The sequence below is a fragment of the Lontra canadensis genome, unplaced genomic scaffold, assembly GCF_010015895.1.
Source record: "Lontra canadensis isolate GAN:19392208 unplaced genomic scaffold, GSC_riverotter_1.0 scaffold30, whole genome shotgun sequence".
In the NCBI taxonomy this organism is placed as follows: domain Eukaryota; kingdom Metazoa; phylum Chordata; class Mammalia; order Carnivora; family Mustelidae; genus Lontra; species Lontra canadensis.
Genome location: NW_022631024.1, coordinates 1,439,421 through 1,456,233, shown reverse-complemented (window position 1 = coordinate 1,456,233; position 16,813 = coordinate 1,439,421). Strand labels below are relative to the sequence as shown.

General features: G+C 49.0%; 1 protein-coding gene across 3 annotated transcripts in view; it reads right to left on the bottom strand.

Annotated features, from left to right (window-relative positions):
* The window catches only part of RGS3 (regulator of G protein signaling 3), a 116,222-nt gene extending 100,401 nt beyond the window's left edge, over positions 1-15,821 (bottom strand). Inside the window, exons 1-3 of one of the 3 annotated variants that reach the window (XM_032865662.1) lie at positions 15,651-15,821; positions 2,161-2,211; positions 274-332 (exon numbers count right to left, since the gene is read on the bottom strand). In XM_032865662.1, the coding sequence (XP_032721553.1) occupies positions 274-332; positions 2,161-2,211; positions 15,651-15,729 (189 nt within the window). In that variant the 5' untranslated portion in view covers positions 15,730-15,821. The remainder of the gene's footprint in view (positions 1-273; positions 333-2,160; positions 2,212-15,650) is intronic. The other 2 variants (XM_032865664.1, XM_032865661.1) reach the window with 2 other exon arrangements.
* Positions 15,822-16,813: the final 992 nt, after the last annotated feature.

Sequence of the window (16,813 nt, the reverse complement as noted above, 5' to 3'; positions counted from 1 at the left end):
AATAAATAAAATAAAATCTTAAAAAAAAAAAAGAGTCCAGCTCTTGCAGGAAGCCATAGGAACCAAGCTGGGCTAAGGGAAGGGCCTATCCTAGCTCAGCATCTCATCACTAGACCTAATTAATCCCTAAGGACCAAATTAGGAGGTGGTCCCTGCCACCTCGAATGGCCCCAGGCCCACAGATGTGCTGAGACCTTGGGACACAGTCTAGTGTCATGGCTCCCCACTACCCCCCACCCCACCCAAACACACCCCACCCAGCTCATCAAATACCTTCACGTAGGGATCACAGATGCCAGGGTCTCTGCTCATCAGGCCTTTTCCTTCTATAACTAAAGAGAGAATGAAAATGTTGGGGTAGGTGGCTAGGTGGGAAGGATTATCACTAGCCCCTAATGTGTGTCACAGCCATTGGTTATTAACCCCCTCCGGTCCAGTCCATTCCCACCAACTCCCACATGCAGACAGCACTCTCACTGAGACGATGCACGATCCCTTCGATTCCTTGAATCTTACAGCGAAAGAGAACCTCAAATTTATCAAGTTGAACCCCTCATTTAAAAGGAAAGATGGGACTATCAGGGGACCCAGAAATAGTGAGAAACCTGCCCAAAGTCACAGAGCAATCAGAGCGATGGGAATGCCAGAGCCGGGTTTGGATCCCTATCTCCTGACTCCTCCACACAAGACTGGAGAACTCATCCTGAGCCGTCTGCCGCGCTGGGGCTGCTGGACGGTATAGCACGGCAGGCAAAAGTCCAGGTCCAGAGACGGGCCCCGGGCCCTGGGTCTGCAGACCAGCACCAGTGCCAGTCCCACTGCTTACTAGATGGGGGAGCTTGAGCAAGTGGCTTTGTCTCTCTGCAGCTGAATTCACTGTTTTTCAGTGGAGGAGTGATCATAATGGGTTAGGGATCACGACATCCTCTCCACATGGTAGGTCTGCTGCATAAAGCCAATAATGTGTCTAAAGCGCTTAGGAGAGGGCCTGGCAAGCAAGTAACTGCTCCAGGGACATTTGCTAGAAAAAAAAATAATAATAAATAAAGGCAAGGGACAGGTGGTGGGTGAGACACAGGCCTGATCCGGACATAAGCCCTGCCCGTTTGCCTGAGGTCTGCAGAGACCGGGCAGCCTCTTGGCTCTTTTTTTTTACTGGTCAGTGTGGATGGAGCCCTAGGGTTTGGCTTGGACGGGGCTCCCGTAGTCTGAGGCATGAAGCCTGAGAAGCCAAAGGAGAGAGAGAACAGGCTGGAAGGGATGAAGAGCCCCAAGACTGGGGTGAAGCCAAAGCAAACTGTGCAGGACAAATGAAGTGGTGGAGGCCAAGATGCATTTTGCAAAATCTGTTTGCACAGCTGGAGTCCGGCTCTGGCCCACAAAGAAACCCCCTCTGCTGGTCCTTGGGAACGTCACCCAGGCCCTCCCCGAGGCCAGGACCGGAGGACCCCAGGCGCCTGCCGGTCTACGCTGCCTGGTGTCCTAGCTACCGTTCCTGTGTGCATCCTTCCTCTTGAGGGTGTGGTCATAGGGAGGGGGGCAGGCTCCCGGCCTGAGGAAACCCTGGGTCTCCCTGCCCCACCCCCTCCTGACCCTGTGCAGGTGCAGCAGACATGGCTGCTGTCCCACTGCACTCCCGGGGCAACCCAGAGAGAACCCATGTAGTCAGGGCCGTGAGAAGGACACAGAGGAGGAAACAACATACTCAGGTAGGTCACGGGGGTGATTCCTGGAGGGGAAAAGGTGAAGCAAAATGAGCCTTCCTTCCTGAGTCTTAATGATGATGAAGGCAGGCATGTTTCTTGCAAAATCAGAGGGAAGGAGAGTTATTTTTCAAAAGGAATTCAAAAAGAAGGCAGGCGACTCCAGGCATAAGAGACCTTGGGAGCAGAGGCTCAGAGGCATGGCAAGCATGATGCCCTCAAGGGGGTACAGGTAGCTGGCCAGAAAAGGGGGTACAGGGAGATATTAACAGCAAGAGTCACGCAGGCTGGAGAGATAGGCAGGGCCTGCTGGGATAAACAGAAGTGTCCAGGCAGCAAAGGCCATGGCAGAAGTTCAGGAACTATGTGTGTGCTGGGTGGAAGGACAAACAGATGATTAATGGACAGGTAAAGTGTAAGATCCTCTGGGTGGCACCTTCATCACCCGGATACTCACTGTGGAGCAGCAGAACCCGGTCCTGGGCGTCGATCGACAGCTTCAGCTGACCTAAGGAAACAACAGAAGCAACTTCACTTTGTCTCCTTGTTGGGTGAAAGACAGGGTAGCAGTGACAGGGCTGCTCTTTTGTTCATGTGAAGTGATTCAGAGACCCAAACACTCTCTGGGTTGGAAGAGAGCCCAGAAGCCACCTAGTGCAGCCTCTTCACAACATCAGAAGTCCTTCTTTCTGCAATACCTCCGCAATGGTTCTCTATTCTGGGCTTGCACCCCTCTGGTGATGGGGAGTTCACTACTTTACAGGGCAGCGCAGGTTAATGCCGCAGAACTCTCTCTGTTGGACAGCTGCAAAAGGTGCTGTATCCACATCAAGACAAGCCCAGATTGGAGAGTTAAGGATCCTGGGCCTTGGTCAGAAGTCCATGGGAGTCAAGGGGTCAAGGGGGAGGACAGGGAAAGCCCACCATTGTGACAGACAGCTAGCTGTGTTCTGGAAAGGCAATAACAACACAAGGACAAGGAACAAATGATCGGAGGAAAAGCAAAAAAAAAAAAAAGAGAGAGAGAGATCAGGGCAGAGAGATCCTTCAAAGTCAATGCTACCAGCCTCCACCGTTGCATAGGATCCTGATCTCCCTAAAAAAAAGCTGGCATAGGGGTGCCTGGGTGGCTCAGTGGGTTAAGCCTCTGCCTTCGGCTCAGGTCATGATCTCAGGGTCCTGGGATGGACTCCCGCATCGGGCTCTCTGCTTGGCAGGGAGCCTGCTTCCTCCTCTCTCTGTGTTTGCCTCTCTGCCTACTTGTGATCTCTCTCTGTCAAATAAATAAATAAAATCTTAAAAAAAAAATAAAGAAAAGAAAAGCTGGCATAGAGCCATGCTACCTGTGGTCCGAGAACCTCCAGCATCAGAAGCATCTGGATGAGAGCTAGAAATGCAGAATCGAGGGCCCCCATCCCAGGCATGCTGAATCAGAATCTGCAATTTAACCAATTCCCCAGGGAGGAAGTAAAAGTTGAGGAGTCCCGGACTAGAACACGCTGGAGGGCCTCTGAGTGTGTTTATAAGCTTGGAAAAGGCCTTCTGAGCAAGGCACAAATGCAGGAACACCAAGGGAAAAGATAGACAACTCTAACTCCATACGGTTTTTAAATGTCTACTACAATTAAAGATATCATAAACAAGGTTATGAGACAACACAATAGAAAAATAGACAAAGGTCATAAACTGCAAATTCAGAGAAGACAAAACAGCCAATAAATGTATGAGATGATGCTCGACCTCACAGAGACCTGGGACATGCAAATTGGCCACAAAATACCATTTTCTATCAATCTGCTTGGCAGATCGTTTAAAGATCATGTTGGGGTCCCTGGCTGGCTCAGTGACTCTTGATCTCAGGGTTGGAAGTTTGAGCTCCACCTTAGGTGTAGCGATTACTTAAAAATAAAATCTTTAGGGGTGACTGGGGGGCTCAGTCAGTGGGGCGTCCAACTCTCAATCTCAGCTCAGGTCTTGATCTCCAGGGCCATTGAGTTCAGGCCCTGTGTTGGGCTCCACACCACTTAAAAAACAATAATAAAATAAAATCTTTTTAAAAAGAGATGGATAATGTCAAATATTGGTTAAAAATGTAAGAAAACAGGTACTCTCAAACCCTGTGGGAGGAAGCATAACAAAGGGAAATTTCTGGTAGCAGTATCTATCAGAATTCAATTGTGTATGTCCTTCAACCCAGCAATTCTACTTTGACATAACTATCACAGACAAAAACCCACACACCTGAGCTCAAGGCTGGAGCTCCAGCACTGTTTAAAACAAGAACAAAGTGGAAACACCTGAAAAGTCCGTTAATATGAAAATGGTTAAATGAGCCATCTCACTAGCTGTGCTTGGAATGGTAGGGGCTATTAAAAAAAAAAATAATAATAATAATAATAATGGGGATGACTGGGTGGCTCAGTTGGTTAAGCGACTGCCTTTGGCTCAGGTCATGATCCTGGAGTTCCGGGATCGAGTCCTGAATCGGGCTCCCTGCTTGGCAGAGAGTCTGCTTCTCCCTCTGACTCTCCCCCTTCTAATACTCTTTCTCTCTCTCTCTCAAATAAATAAATAAATAAAATCTTTTTAAAAAATAATAAAAAAAATGTTTTAAATGGGGGAATTCTGTATGTCCTGGCAGAGGGAACGCTGTGATAAGTTTTTAAGAGAAACAAGAAAATTGCAGAACAATACAGATGACATATATTTCTAAGTGTGTGTGTGTGTGTTGTAAAAGGGTACCAAATGAAAAACAGGGATTGTGTCTAGGATTGGAGGAAGGGAAGTCAAGAGGAATTTAATTCTGTCACTTGTTGTTTCAAGAATACAAATTATATGAACTATAGCATTTCTATAATTAAAAATAAGAAGAGGAGGCATGCCTGGGTGTCTCAGTCAGCTAAGCATCCAATTCTAGATTTTGGCTCAGGTCACGATCTTGTTGTCATGAGATGGACCCCTGAGTTTGGCTCCGTGCTCAGTGGGGAGTCTGCTTGAGATTCTCTCTCTCTCTCCCTCTGCCCCTCCCCTCTGCTCTCACTTTATTTATTGATAAGTAAAATATTTTAAAAATACAAATTAAATTAAAAATATGAAGAGGAAATGAAAAAAGAAGGGAAGAGGTGAGAAAGAGGAGGAAGAGACGGAGGGAGGGGTCTTTCATAACAGAAGGACCAGGGCTGGAAAGCAGGTGAAGAACAAAGAGTTGGTTTTCCCCCTGGCTTTTCTAATTTTTTCAAAGACAACATAAAAACAAAACAAAACATCAAGCCATCCTCACAGACGCCCAGTAGCCCTTCAGCAAGGACAGAAGAGAGAAGGATCATACTCCTCTTCCTCAATGACATGCTCAAAACTTTTCCTCACTCCAGTGGACTCTTTCTGGAACTTTAAGAAACCACTGAACTCAATCCACCTGGTGGACAAATACTGGGGAGACAAGGAGGATAGGGCAGGGCCTCCCAGCCTGCAGCAACCCCACACAGCAACCAGAAAGCCCTTGCATCCATGACAACCCTGTCTTATAGTCATCTGCCTTGCTTGATTACCTCCAGTGATGGGGAGCTCACTTTCTGTAATGGGAGCCCTTTTTCTTTTGCAATAACTCTGATTGTTCAATACTCCATCTTATATTGAACCAGAAGTGGCCTCTCGATAGCTTTTATTGCCCAGACATGGTTCTGCTGTCAGTCTCCGGGCTCTCTTCTCCCACCACTCCTCATGGCACAGTGAGACATCCCTTCATCATCCCAACCATTTATCTCTGGACATGCCCCATGAAATTGGGACTGTGGCTGGGGCTTGTGCATTGCTGCTGGCTGGAGGAAAGCCAGGCAGGGGTCAGAGAACAGAAAGAGGGGGAAATTCTGAGCAGCTCACCAACCCCTGGGACCTGGAAACCACTTGCTCTTCACACTTTGGGGGTGTTTAAACTGCAAATTCAGGCAACCCAGACTCCAGCAAACCTTTGTCCAGCTCTTCACCCACCAGAAATTCCTGCTGTTCTGCTGCCCAGAACACAGATCTCAGAACCCTGGAGGCCTGTTCCAGTTCCAGCCCTGACTACTGTCCTCGCTCTCAGAGCCACCCTGTTCCTCAGCTGCCAGGTGGAGCTAATAACAGGGGCTACTGCACTTGTCAAGTTGTGTTTAGATCAGATAATGCTGGAGGGTGAGGAGGTCCTTGCATGAAAGGCGCCAAGAGAATCCGTGGCATTATAAGCTCAAGATCTGAACAATTACCACTTTGGGGCCCTCTAGACCTGAAAAATCTACAAAAAATGTGCCGGACCCAGTGTGGGGTAGGAGAAGGCTTTGAAACAGACAAAAATGGCCAGCAGTCACGATCCCATCTCATGAACCCAAAGCCGACTGTGTTTAATGCCAAACTTCTTTTCTGAAACTATTACCAGTGCAAAGGCAGCTTTGGCCCAAACATATCTGGCTTTCCAAAGCTGTGGGAGCCAGTGAGCTGCATGACACCATCACCTACCCAATGGACTGTTCACAGAAATCAGGATGGACAGGGCAATACAAATCAAAACCACAGCGAGATACCACCTTACACCAGCCAGAATGGCTCAAATCAACAAGTTGGGAAACAACAGATGTTGGTGAGAATGCGGAGAAAAGGGAACCCTCCCACACCACTGGAGGGAATGCAAGCTGGTGCAGCCACTCTGGGAAACAGCATGGAGGTTCCTCAAAAAGTTGAAAATAGGGCTACCCTACGACCCAGCAATTGGACTACTGGGTATTTACTCCAAAGATGCAGATGTAGTGATCTGAAGGGGCACATGCATCCCAAAGTTTATAGCAGCAATGTCCACAATAGCCAAACTATGGAAAGAGCCCAGATGTCTATCAACAGATGAATGGATAAAGAAGATGTAGTGTGTATATATACATATGTATATACATACATACATACATATATACATATATACCATGGAATATTACTCAGCCATCAAAAAAGAAATAAAATCTTGCTGTTTATAACAATGTGGATGGAACTAGAGGGTATTACGCTAAACAAAATAAGTCAATCAGAGAAAGACAATTATCATATGATCTCACTGATATGTGGAATTTAAGAAACAAAACAGAGGATCATAGGGAAAAAAAAATAAGACAAGACCAGAGAGGGAGACAAACCATAAGAGACTCTTGGTCATAGGAAACAAACTGAGGGTTGCTGGAAGGGAGAGAGGTGGAGGGATGTGTTTCCTGGGTGATGGACATTAAGGAGGGCACGTGATGTAATGAGCACTGGGTTATATAAAACCAATGAATCACAGACCTGAACCTCTGAAACTAATAATACATTATATGTTAATTAAAAAAAAAAAAAAAGAAAGAAAGAAATCAGGATGGAGACATCTCCCAGCACAAATGGTCACTAGTTCCACTTGACAAACATTAGCCAGGCACCTGCACAGGGCCGAGTCAGAAAGGACAGATCTGAATGCCCGGGTGTCCAATGGCAGGGAACCGGCAGCCCAGTGACCACCAGGGCAGGAACGTGAGCAAGGCTCAAAAGTGGAGCTGGAGCATAGGATGGGCCTGGAGCAAAGACTGACTCGGAAATCAGAGAAGTCTGCCTAGCTCCCCTTGCAGGCCTTGCCATGCAGGCCCTCTGGGGGACAGCAAGAGAAACCAAGCCCAGCAGACCAGATTCAGCGCCCCCCTCAAGGGACACACGCTCCCCCAGCCCATCTGTGGGCTCACAGACAAGGGCAAAAAGAAGAATATGTGCCCCCCCCACCCCCCTTGACCACGCTTGTCCCTTCTGCCTCCCTTCTTAGCTCATCCCATCCAATGAATGTGTCTCCAGGGCCCTGGAGTCATCTTGTCCCACCTCCTCAATTGGAAGGCAGAACAGTCATGCCCAGATATGGAAGGTGACTTGTCCTGGGCCCAGAGTGACATGGGTAAGACAGACCAGAATGAGAGACCAGAATGCTGGCTTCAACTCCAGGACTCTGGCCTGTGCTCTGAGCTGGTCTTCTAGAGCCATTAATATGCACCACTGCATTTACCAATGCCACCCTGGGCTTCAGGAGCCCAGAAAGCCATCAGGCAAAGGACCATGGCCACAGCTTTGCTTCGGAAGCCAGGAGGAAACCCAAAAGAGGGCAGGTTCGAAGAAATGTCCCCAAGACACCGCTGGCACAGGACCTAGGGGGATTCAGACTCCCCGGGACCTGCAGAAAAAAAGGGCATGGAAGCCAGTTAAAGAAATTCAATCTGGCAGACCTTACTCTGTGGAGGGCCACGGGAAGATGAACTCGGACTCTCAGGACACAGCCAGGGAGAGACACACTCAGAACACGAAACAAGAAGACGGGGGCTGCCCACCACAGCTGGCCTCAGGGGTCAGCAGAAGCGTGTCCTAGAGGGAGCTCATGGCACCCTGGGGTGTGCAGGGGATACATCTCTGAGGGACTTGCCTGGCTGGCAGGAAGGAGTAGTCATCCCAAAACCCAGTTCACCTCAAAAGCAATTCCCCACTTAAGAGCTATCATGTGTTGAAGGCCACAGGAAGGGAGAGGATGTCAGGGCAAACGTACAAAGGAGGCTGGATCTCTGCAGAGCCTGGCTGGCCACCAGCACTCACAGATTTCCCCTGCATTTGTGGGGATGAGCCTGTACCTCAAAGCTGTGTGTGCAGGAGAGAGGGAGGGAGACAACCAGCTGCTAGGCACCCCTCTCTCTGGGATCCTGGGCCGCCTGACCCACAGGGCAGCCTGACCGAGGCTCCAAAAGGGGTACACCTGTTTACCAATTTTGCTTTCTCCCCTCTAAAGGGCAAATGGCAGGCTGCAGGGGTCTTTCAAGTGTCTGTTATTTTGAAGAGGGAGAACCTTGAGTTCCCTTTGGAGAAACAGCCTGGCTTATGCTGGTGCCTGCTGGTGGGAGGAGGCCTGCAGAGCCCAGGCGGGGTAGGTGGGGACCTGAGTGGTGAGATAGAAATGATGGCAGGTCAGTGTGACTCTTCTCTTCTGACTCTCCACTTCCTTTGCAACCTGATATTAATGGGGCCTCCCAAGCTGCTTTTCCTTCCAGGAATACGTTGCTCTCGCCCGCATACATGGGCTAAACTCTTGGCCGCAGAGACCCTGAGCAAAATCCAGCCAGCAAAGCCATTCCCCAATTCCTGACTCACAGGAATGGGGAGATACCAAATCTTTGGGTTTTTTAAGCCAACAGGTATTGGGATACTTTGTTATGAAGCAATAGATAATTATTACACCCCCATATTGCCTCCACAGCCAGGGGACATAAACCTGATCTCAATTCTGGGACAATTTTTCAATTTATAAAATTGTTAAGAAAATATGGTTCTAAGATAAATATGACTAAGGGAACAAAAAGACCTCCATTTGTGAGGTCCCGGATTGTTCTCCCTAAAGAATTTTGATAGATTCAAACCATACTCGTTACCAATTCAACTATAAAATCTGGAATTGCCCCACATTAACCCACCGACGGCCCAGCACGTTCATGAACATGCTTCACCCACAGAGCAAATGGTTTTCTTTTACACACATTCATGTGTCCCGTGCCACAATATGTAGAAAATTCACATTCTTCTTTCCTTTCACAATCTCCCTTTTAGTTGACTTTAGTTCCAAAATTGTCAGTTTCACGTTTTATGTTTTATATTTTATAAATGACTCGCCACCCTTAACCATGTCATATTATTACAGACGTTTTCTCCATAGTTACATATCTTATAATGATGAGCACCTACGACATCCTTACCAATGGCTTGAAGCCACACCACAAAGTCAGTGATTTATTTTCATCATGTCTTACAGTGTGTTATTTTTTTCACTACCAAAGGTTTCCAGCAGAACACGTCTAATATGGAAAGCACAAGGGTGGAAGCCAGAAGGAACCATGAGCAAAGCACAGGTTTTGGAGTCATTAAGACCTGGCTTGGATCCTGGGTCCACCACCGGTGGTGCTGAATCACGGCCCTCTGTCTCTTCATCCGTGCAATGGAAAGAAAAATCATCCCGTTCCGGGGTGGTTGGGGGTGGCATGGCTCTTGTAAAACCGAGCTCTAACGTACATGGAGAGCCTGGCAAATAGTAGGCACTCCCACTGATAGGACAAAAAGAAGGATGGAGGGAAGTAAAAGGGAAGGAAGGGTGGAAGGGTGGAAGGAAAGGAGAGAGGGAGGAAAGGAGAGGAAATGAAAAGAGTAAAAAATGACTCAGAAACATTAGAAAACATGCATAGGGTCTATTTCTGAGATGACAGACCCACTGAGGAAATCTAGAAGAGCTGGGCAAAATATTTAAAAGCAGCTTCGTGGGGACGCCTGGGTGGTCCAGTTGGTTAAGCATCTGCCTTTAGCTCAGGTCATGATTCCAGGGTCCTGGGATCGAGTCCTGAATTGGGCTCCTTGCTCAGTGGGGAGCCTGCTTCCCCCTCTGCCTGCCACTCCCCCTGCTTATGCTCTCTCTCTGACAAATAAATAAATAAAATTAAAAAGTTAAAAAAATAATGTTTAAAAGCAGCTTCTTAGAGATACAACAAGACAGAGAGGAACTATAGAGCAGGATCTCAGGAGAGGGAGGTTCATGGAACGTAGTTTAATGTTTTCCTGGGCTAATTCTCTCCTTGGGGTGTTTTCAAATTCCAGAGAGATGACGGAGAAGCTGAGAGGCTGAGCAGAGTTTCTGTCTGCCTCACAGAGCAAGAGGAACAGGAGTTGGAGACCAGAGCCTGTCAAGAGTGGGGTCCTTCTGAGCCCTGACCTTTTGGATCAGAACCCCAAAGGGTTGTTCCTCAGGAATATGTGAGCCACAATGAAATGCAGTTCCTCAAGGGCCTGCAGCTTAACCTCAAATAATCCCAATCCCTAACATTAGGATTATTCCAGAACACTAGTTACTTCAAGCACCTAACAGAAGCAAGTATCTTTTTTTAAATAAATTTTGAAGACTTTACTTATCTATCTGACAGAGAAAGAGAGAGAAAGAGCATAAGCAGGCAGAGAAACAGGCAGAAGGAGAGGGAGAAGCAGGTTCCCCGCTGAGCAAGGAGCCGGAGGTGGGGCTCAATCACAGGACCCTGGGATCATGAACCAAGCATGACAGACAGACACTCAACCAACAGAGCCACCCAGGCTCCTGAAGCAAATATCTTTTTGAAGGAAGACATCATCCTAGGTCTGCACCAACAAACAGAACAACTCTGTTCATGGCGTTTGTAAGGGACACAGTACACCCAGAACATAAAGAAACAGAAAGATTGACAGAAATAAGATGGAAAAAGATACGCCAGGCAATTCACTGTTAATCAAAAGATGGCTGGGTGGCTATGTTAACGTCAGGAAAAGTAGACTTTCTCTCCACTAGAAATAAAGAGAAGGTTTAATAATAGTAAAAGTTTCAATTCACTACTAAGGTAACAGTTGTAAATTTGTATGCTCTAGCACTCCAAAATATATAAAAGAAAGACAACTCTAATGACAAAAAGACAAATGTACAACCATAGGAGGAAATTTAACACAACTGTCTTGATAACTGATAGCACAGATGGGGGAGGGTGGAATCAGCAAGGATGTAGAACATTTGGACAACATGATTAGCAAACTTGACCAAAATCTGACACATACAAAGAACACTACACCCAACCACTGCAGAACTTTTCAAGGACACACAGAACATTTATAAAGAACTGACCGTATCCTGGGCCATCAAAGGAGAGAAAGGATGGGGGTACCTGGGTGGCTCGGTGGGTTAAGCCTCTGCCTTCGGCTCAGGTCATGATCTCAGGGTCCTGGGATCGAGCCCCACAAGGGGCTCTCTGCTCAGCAGGGAGCCTGCTTCCCCTTCTCTCTCTGCCTGCCTCTCTGCCTACTTGTGATCTCTCTCTCTGTCAAATAAATAAAGATAAAATCTTTAAGGAAAAAAAAAAAGGAGGGAAAGGATGCATAGTATATCCACTGATCAAAATATAAAACAAAGAATAGACATATTACCAGAAAATCCCCACTGTTGGGGAATTAAGAAACACACTTCCAAATCATTTAAATACTTGAGAAAGTAGGACTATGAAAATTAGAAACTATTTCGAACTGAATGATAAAGAAAAAATCTGCATGTTGAAAAGGAGGTCTCTGGATACTGGCCATCTTGACTGCCCACCCCCTACCCCATGAAAGTCACACAGATATTTTTTGTGATGAGTCACTCAGCTGCATGTCATCTGGGGGGACACTTTTCTGTCGGTGTGTTACATTTCAAAATAAAAAGGTTCTTTAAAAAATTGAACAGAATTGGAAAAGAGAACAAAAGGACTCTCGATAGTCCAGAAACTGAGAATTTCTTAATGCTCCCAAGCAAACAGATCCCCAGATAACAGGAAAGCCAATGAATGCTGAGGACCCCAACCAGCAAATCATGAGCCCCTGAGAAGTTGTTGGAGGGACTTCCTGGCTAAGCCCAGGGCCTGGCCCAGGCTCTGAGCAGCACAGCCAGCCAGGGGCAGCTGGCTGGGCTGGTCACAGCCTCCGGTTCAGGGCCTCGCTCACCACTCTCCAACATGCCAAGCAGCAGGCTGGCATCTGTTCTATAGAAAACACATTTGTCATCTCTGGAGAAGCTGGGTTCTAGGCCCGGTTTACATTCTCCCCTCTCCTGGAGCCAGAACACCTCCTTAGAAGGCAGTGTGTGGCCAACTAATAATGTTACTTGAACGTGTCTCTTACTGGGGGACAAGGTGGTGTACCCATATACTTGCGCATGCGCGCTCAGACACACACACACACACACACACACACACACACACACACACAAAATACATAAACCTCAACAGTACTCTCCCTGGAAGGAAAACAATTTTGTCTCTTTAGAATTCCAGAGATCCTGGAAATTTAGCTCCCTTTAAATGTTTGTGCTCAGGGTAAACCACCAGCTAGGCAGGACTTTCATCTGGTTCTACCAGGGCAAAGCCCACTCCTGAAGGCCAGGGGCTACCTGCTATGCTGGGGAAAGGCCAGCAAACCAGAGTAAACTCAGCAAAGACCTTCATGTTAAGGGGGTTCACACTGGCTACCGAAGCTGCCTAAATTCATAGCTTCCAAACCAGGCTAATCACCAAAATACTTCTGTGGCTTCTTATAATTATAGATTCTCAGGCTCCAGGCTAGACTTATCAAGATCCTAGGAACCTATGGTAGGGTTTTTTTGTTTTGTTTTTGTTTTTTAATTTATTTATTTACTTTGAGGAAAAGAGAAAAAGAGAGCTGAGAGGAAGGGGAAGAGGGAGAGGGAGTCTTTTTTTTTTTTTAAGATTTTATTTATTTATTTGAGAGAGAGAGAGAGCATGAGAGGAGAGAGGTCAACGGGAGAAGCAGACCCACTGCCAAGCAGGGAGCCTGATGCGGGACCCAATCCTGGGACTCCAGGATCATGACCTGAGTGGAAGGCAGTTGCTTAACCAACTGAGCCACCCAGGCGCCCCAGGAGAGGGAGTCTTAAGCAGACTCCATACTGAGCAAAGAGCCCCATACAGGGCTCAATCTCCCAACTCTGAGATCACGACCTGAGCCAAAACCAAGAGTTGGACGCCTAACCGACTCCAGGCACCCCAGGAATCTGTGTTTTCAATGGACTTGCCAGGTGCTTCTGCCAAGTGACCAAGTCTGGTAACCACTGATACGAATCTTCATTCATGAGCAGACAAGCCAAGACCACTCCATGTATGAAAAAAATCAGCAGCCTCAAAGAGGGGCAGCGTTTGTCAAGGAAATAGGATTTAAGCAGGAAACAGGGCAGAACTTTCCAGTGTCGATCTGTGTCCACCCTCAGAGAAATCTGAAAGGAGACTGTAAGAGCAGGAGGCTCCCCACCCCACCAGGTTCCTCCCTGTCCACTGCACACTCAGGTCACAGTCACTAGTTCAAGAAACAACCTTCCCAGATAACCATCCGACCCACCCCTGAGGCCACCATGGGGCCAAGGATCCAGTCCCTGCTGGTCTGGACACTCTTGACTTCCCAGATCTGGCAAGATGATTAATTCAATAGAGAACATAGAGTGATGTTAGGAAACAGTCACACTATACCAGTAAGGAAAAGTAATGAGTTCTAAAACTGTACAAATAATATGGTCTTGATACTTTTCAAATTGTTAACGCACCCCTACACACACACACACACACACACACACACAGAAGTAAGTCTGGAAGGATATAAACTGTTAACTGACAACTATCTTTTCTAGGAGTCAGAGTACAGGTGATTTTTCACTTTCTTCTTTTAACTAAGTTTTCAACAATGAAGCCATCTTACAGTGATAATAAGGAGGAAAAAACAATGAGCTATATTTTTAGCTTTTTTCAAAAAAGATTTTATTTATTCATTTGAGAGAGTGAGCAAGTGATCATGCAAGAGAGCATAAGCAGAAGAGGGAAAGGGAGAAGCAGACTCCCCGCTAAGCAGGGAGCCAGAAGTGGGGCTGGATCCCAGGACCCCAGGACCATGACCTGAGCCGAAGGCAGACGCTTCACCAACTGAGCCACCCAGATGCCCTGATATTTTTACTTTTAAATCAGGACACAGCTAAGGTAATAGAACCTCAAAGCTCCCGAACATTCTTTCCCGACGACCCCAGCCCCACCAGTTTAGGTCACCCCAGAAACCTCCTTGGTCCCTAGGTTCCCACATCCCAGTGGGATTAACAGGAACTGCCTGCAAGGGTTGGGGAGATTAAAGGACATAAAAAACTTGACATAAGGCACAGCACATGGTAAATGCTCAATAAACGGCGGCAGCTTCATTCCTCCCACTGTGGCGCTCCACCTGAGCCCAGGTGGGGGGGGCAGGCTGTCCCTCCAGTGACTTCCAGGGTGCCACACCACAGGCCACTGCTGGGGTGAAGCCACTGCTTTTCTACCACTCCCTCTGCTCCTAGAAAAAAAGGGAGTTTGTGCGGACCAAGCGTGCTGATAGAGGTAAGCTTGAGAACAGAAGAGCCAGAACCCCAGGGAGGGCCTAACTTCTGGGCTGTTCTGTCAATGAAATCTGGGCAAAGTCCTGTGTGTTGCAGTAACGACCCCAACTTTTATAAAGAAAATGGTATACAAATTTAAGGAAGGGAAAAAAAAAAAAAAAAAAAAGGCAGTGCTGGCCAAATCCTCTCAGAAGGCTTGAGCTCAGGTACCAAGTCTGGCCCTGGCTCCCCGGGATCTGGATCTCCAGTCTCCACGGAGGAATGATTACCCGCTCTCCACAGGGAGTGCCAGAACCAGTGAGGACACACACAGCCGTGAAGGCGGCAGCGATCTCCGACAGGGCTTTCAGCCGTATCATGGCTTCCTGGGAGGCTGGACTTGCCCAGACCGTTGGGGCAGCTGCTGCCCGGTTGCTATTTGGGGGGAAGGAGGCGAGCTAGCAAAGGGTTTGGGAGCAGGGGCTTACTGACCATTTCTTTCTACCTCAAGCCCTCCAGGGCAGGCCTGTGACCCTCCTGAGAGGCTGGTCACTCCTGGAGAAGAGAATTCTCCTATATCTGCTGTGGGTCAGTGATCCACGGTGCAGTCGCCAAGGTGCGCCCGGCACCTGTCCTAAGGGAAAGAGGATGGAGGAAATCTCCAGATGTAGTAACAAGACGGTGATTCAACCATGAGCTGCTGGCTAATGGGAAACCAGTGGGGCAAACCGGGTCTCTGAAAGACGGATGGAGCTGTGGTGATTCTGGCGAGTGAGGCAGTAGCAGCTGCACTTGGCACCACTGGCCAGGCAGCAGGTGGTGGCCCGCGACTTGCTCAGCCTGCCCCGACCCCCCCGGGGCACCCCTAGAGGAAGGGGCCAGAGGAGGCAGCCACTGCTGCTAGCCCCACATATCACGAAGGCGGGAAGTGAGGGGGCTTTCCGGGCGCTGGCAGTAGGGTGAAGCAGCGCTGGCAGCCAGCTGTCTCGGGCACTTACCAAAGGTGGTGAGGTAGAAGGACAAGTCTGGGTGGGCACGCCGGCTCCCGAGGGAGACACGGTGCAGGGAGCGCTCCATGGCCGCCCCGCCGCAGCCGGCCAGGACCGCCTGCAACCCGAGGCGTCTGTGTTGCTGCCCTGTAACCGAGGCAGCAGGTTCACCCGCCCCCGCCCCGCGCCTGTGTCCCGGAGGCGGGAGCGGGAGGCCGGCTGCGGCGAGCGTTTGAATGAATGAGCCAGCGCGCCGGGCCCTGATTGGCCCGCGCCGGTTTGAATGCGGAGGTTTCCACCTGACCGATCCGACGCCAGCCCCCGGGGGAGGAGGCGGCAGCGCCCCAACCGCGAGGGCATGGGCCGCAGTTGCAGCCCGGGTGGCCCCTCCTCCGAGCTCCCTACCGTACGTCTCTCCTCCTGGAGGAGCCAGAAGGAACCGGGCAGCCACACCAGGGCTCCCCGCCCCAGGCCGGAAGTCCCAGCCCCAGGTGAGGCCCGCGGCCCCTGGCGTGTCCACGCAGGTGGGCTGGCCTGCTCGCCCAGCTCCCCCAGGCCAGCAATTAGCCAGGTTTGTAACACGCTTTGAAGCTCAGACCTGTAATCACCAGACTCAAGCAAGCGCAAAGGAGCATCTTCCTGGCCCCGCACAGTAGGGTTTGGAAAAGTGTTCTCCGTGCTTGGACTGGCTGCCCCCACCAGGCTGCAGCCCCTTCCCAAACTCTGCGTTCCCAAACTCTGCCTCCTTTTGGATGGGAGCAGCCTGACACAAGTCCAGGCCAAAGCAGCTTGCTCCAGCCAACCTCACAGGCCCCCATCTGCAGCCTGGCCCTGTGGAATAGGAGCGCAGGCCCGCAGCGTCCGAGGGGATAAAAAGCACGGGATGCAGAGAGGGTAGGTGCTTCAGTCTCCAGAGCAGGTGCCAGGAGGCAGAGCTGGAAGGAAGGTCAGTCCCTACATGTCTCTGTCAGCAAACATTCGTGGGACACCTCCTGGGAACAGTTTCACACCAAGACATCTGCTCTGCAAATCTCTGACTGTTGCTGCTGTGGGAGGGAAAGCTGCTGGTCTTATGTAAATCTAAAAATGGGAGGTGTTGGAAGTTGCCAGATGGATATCTGGCCCAGGGATCCACTCCAGACAAGGTTGGAGGATGCAAGAGAGAAAGTGGG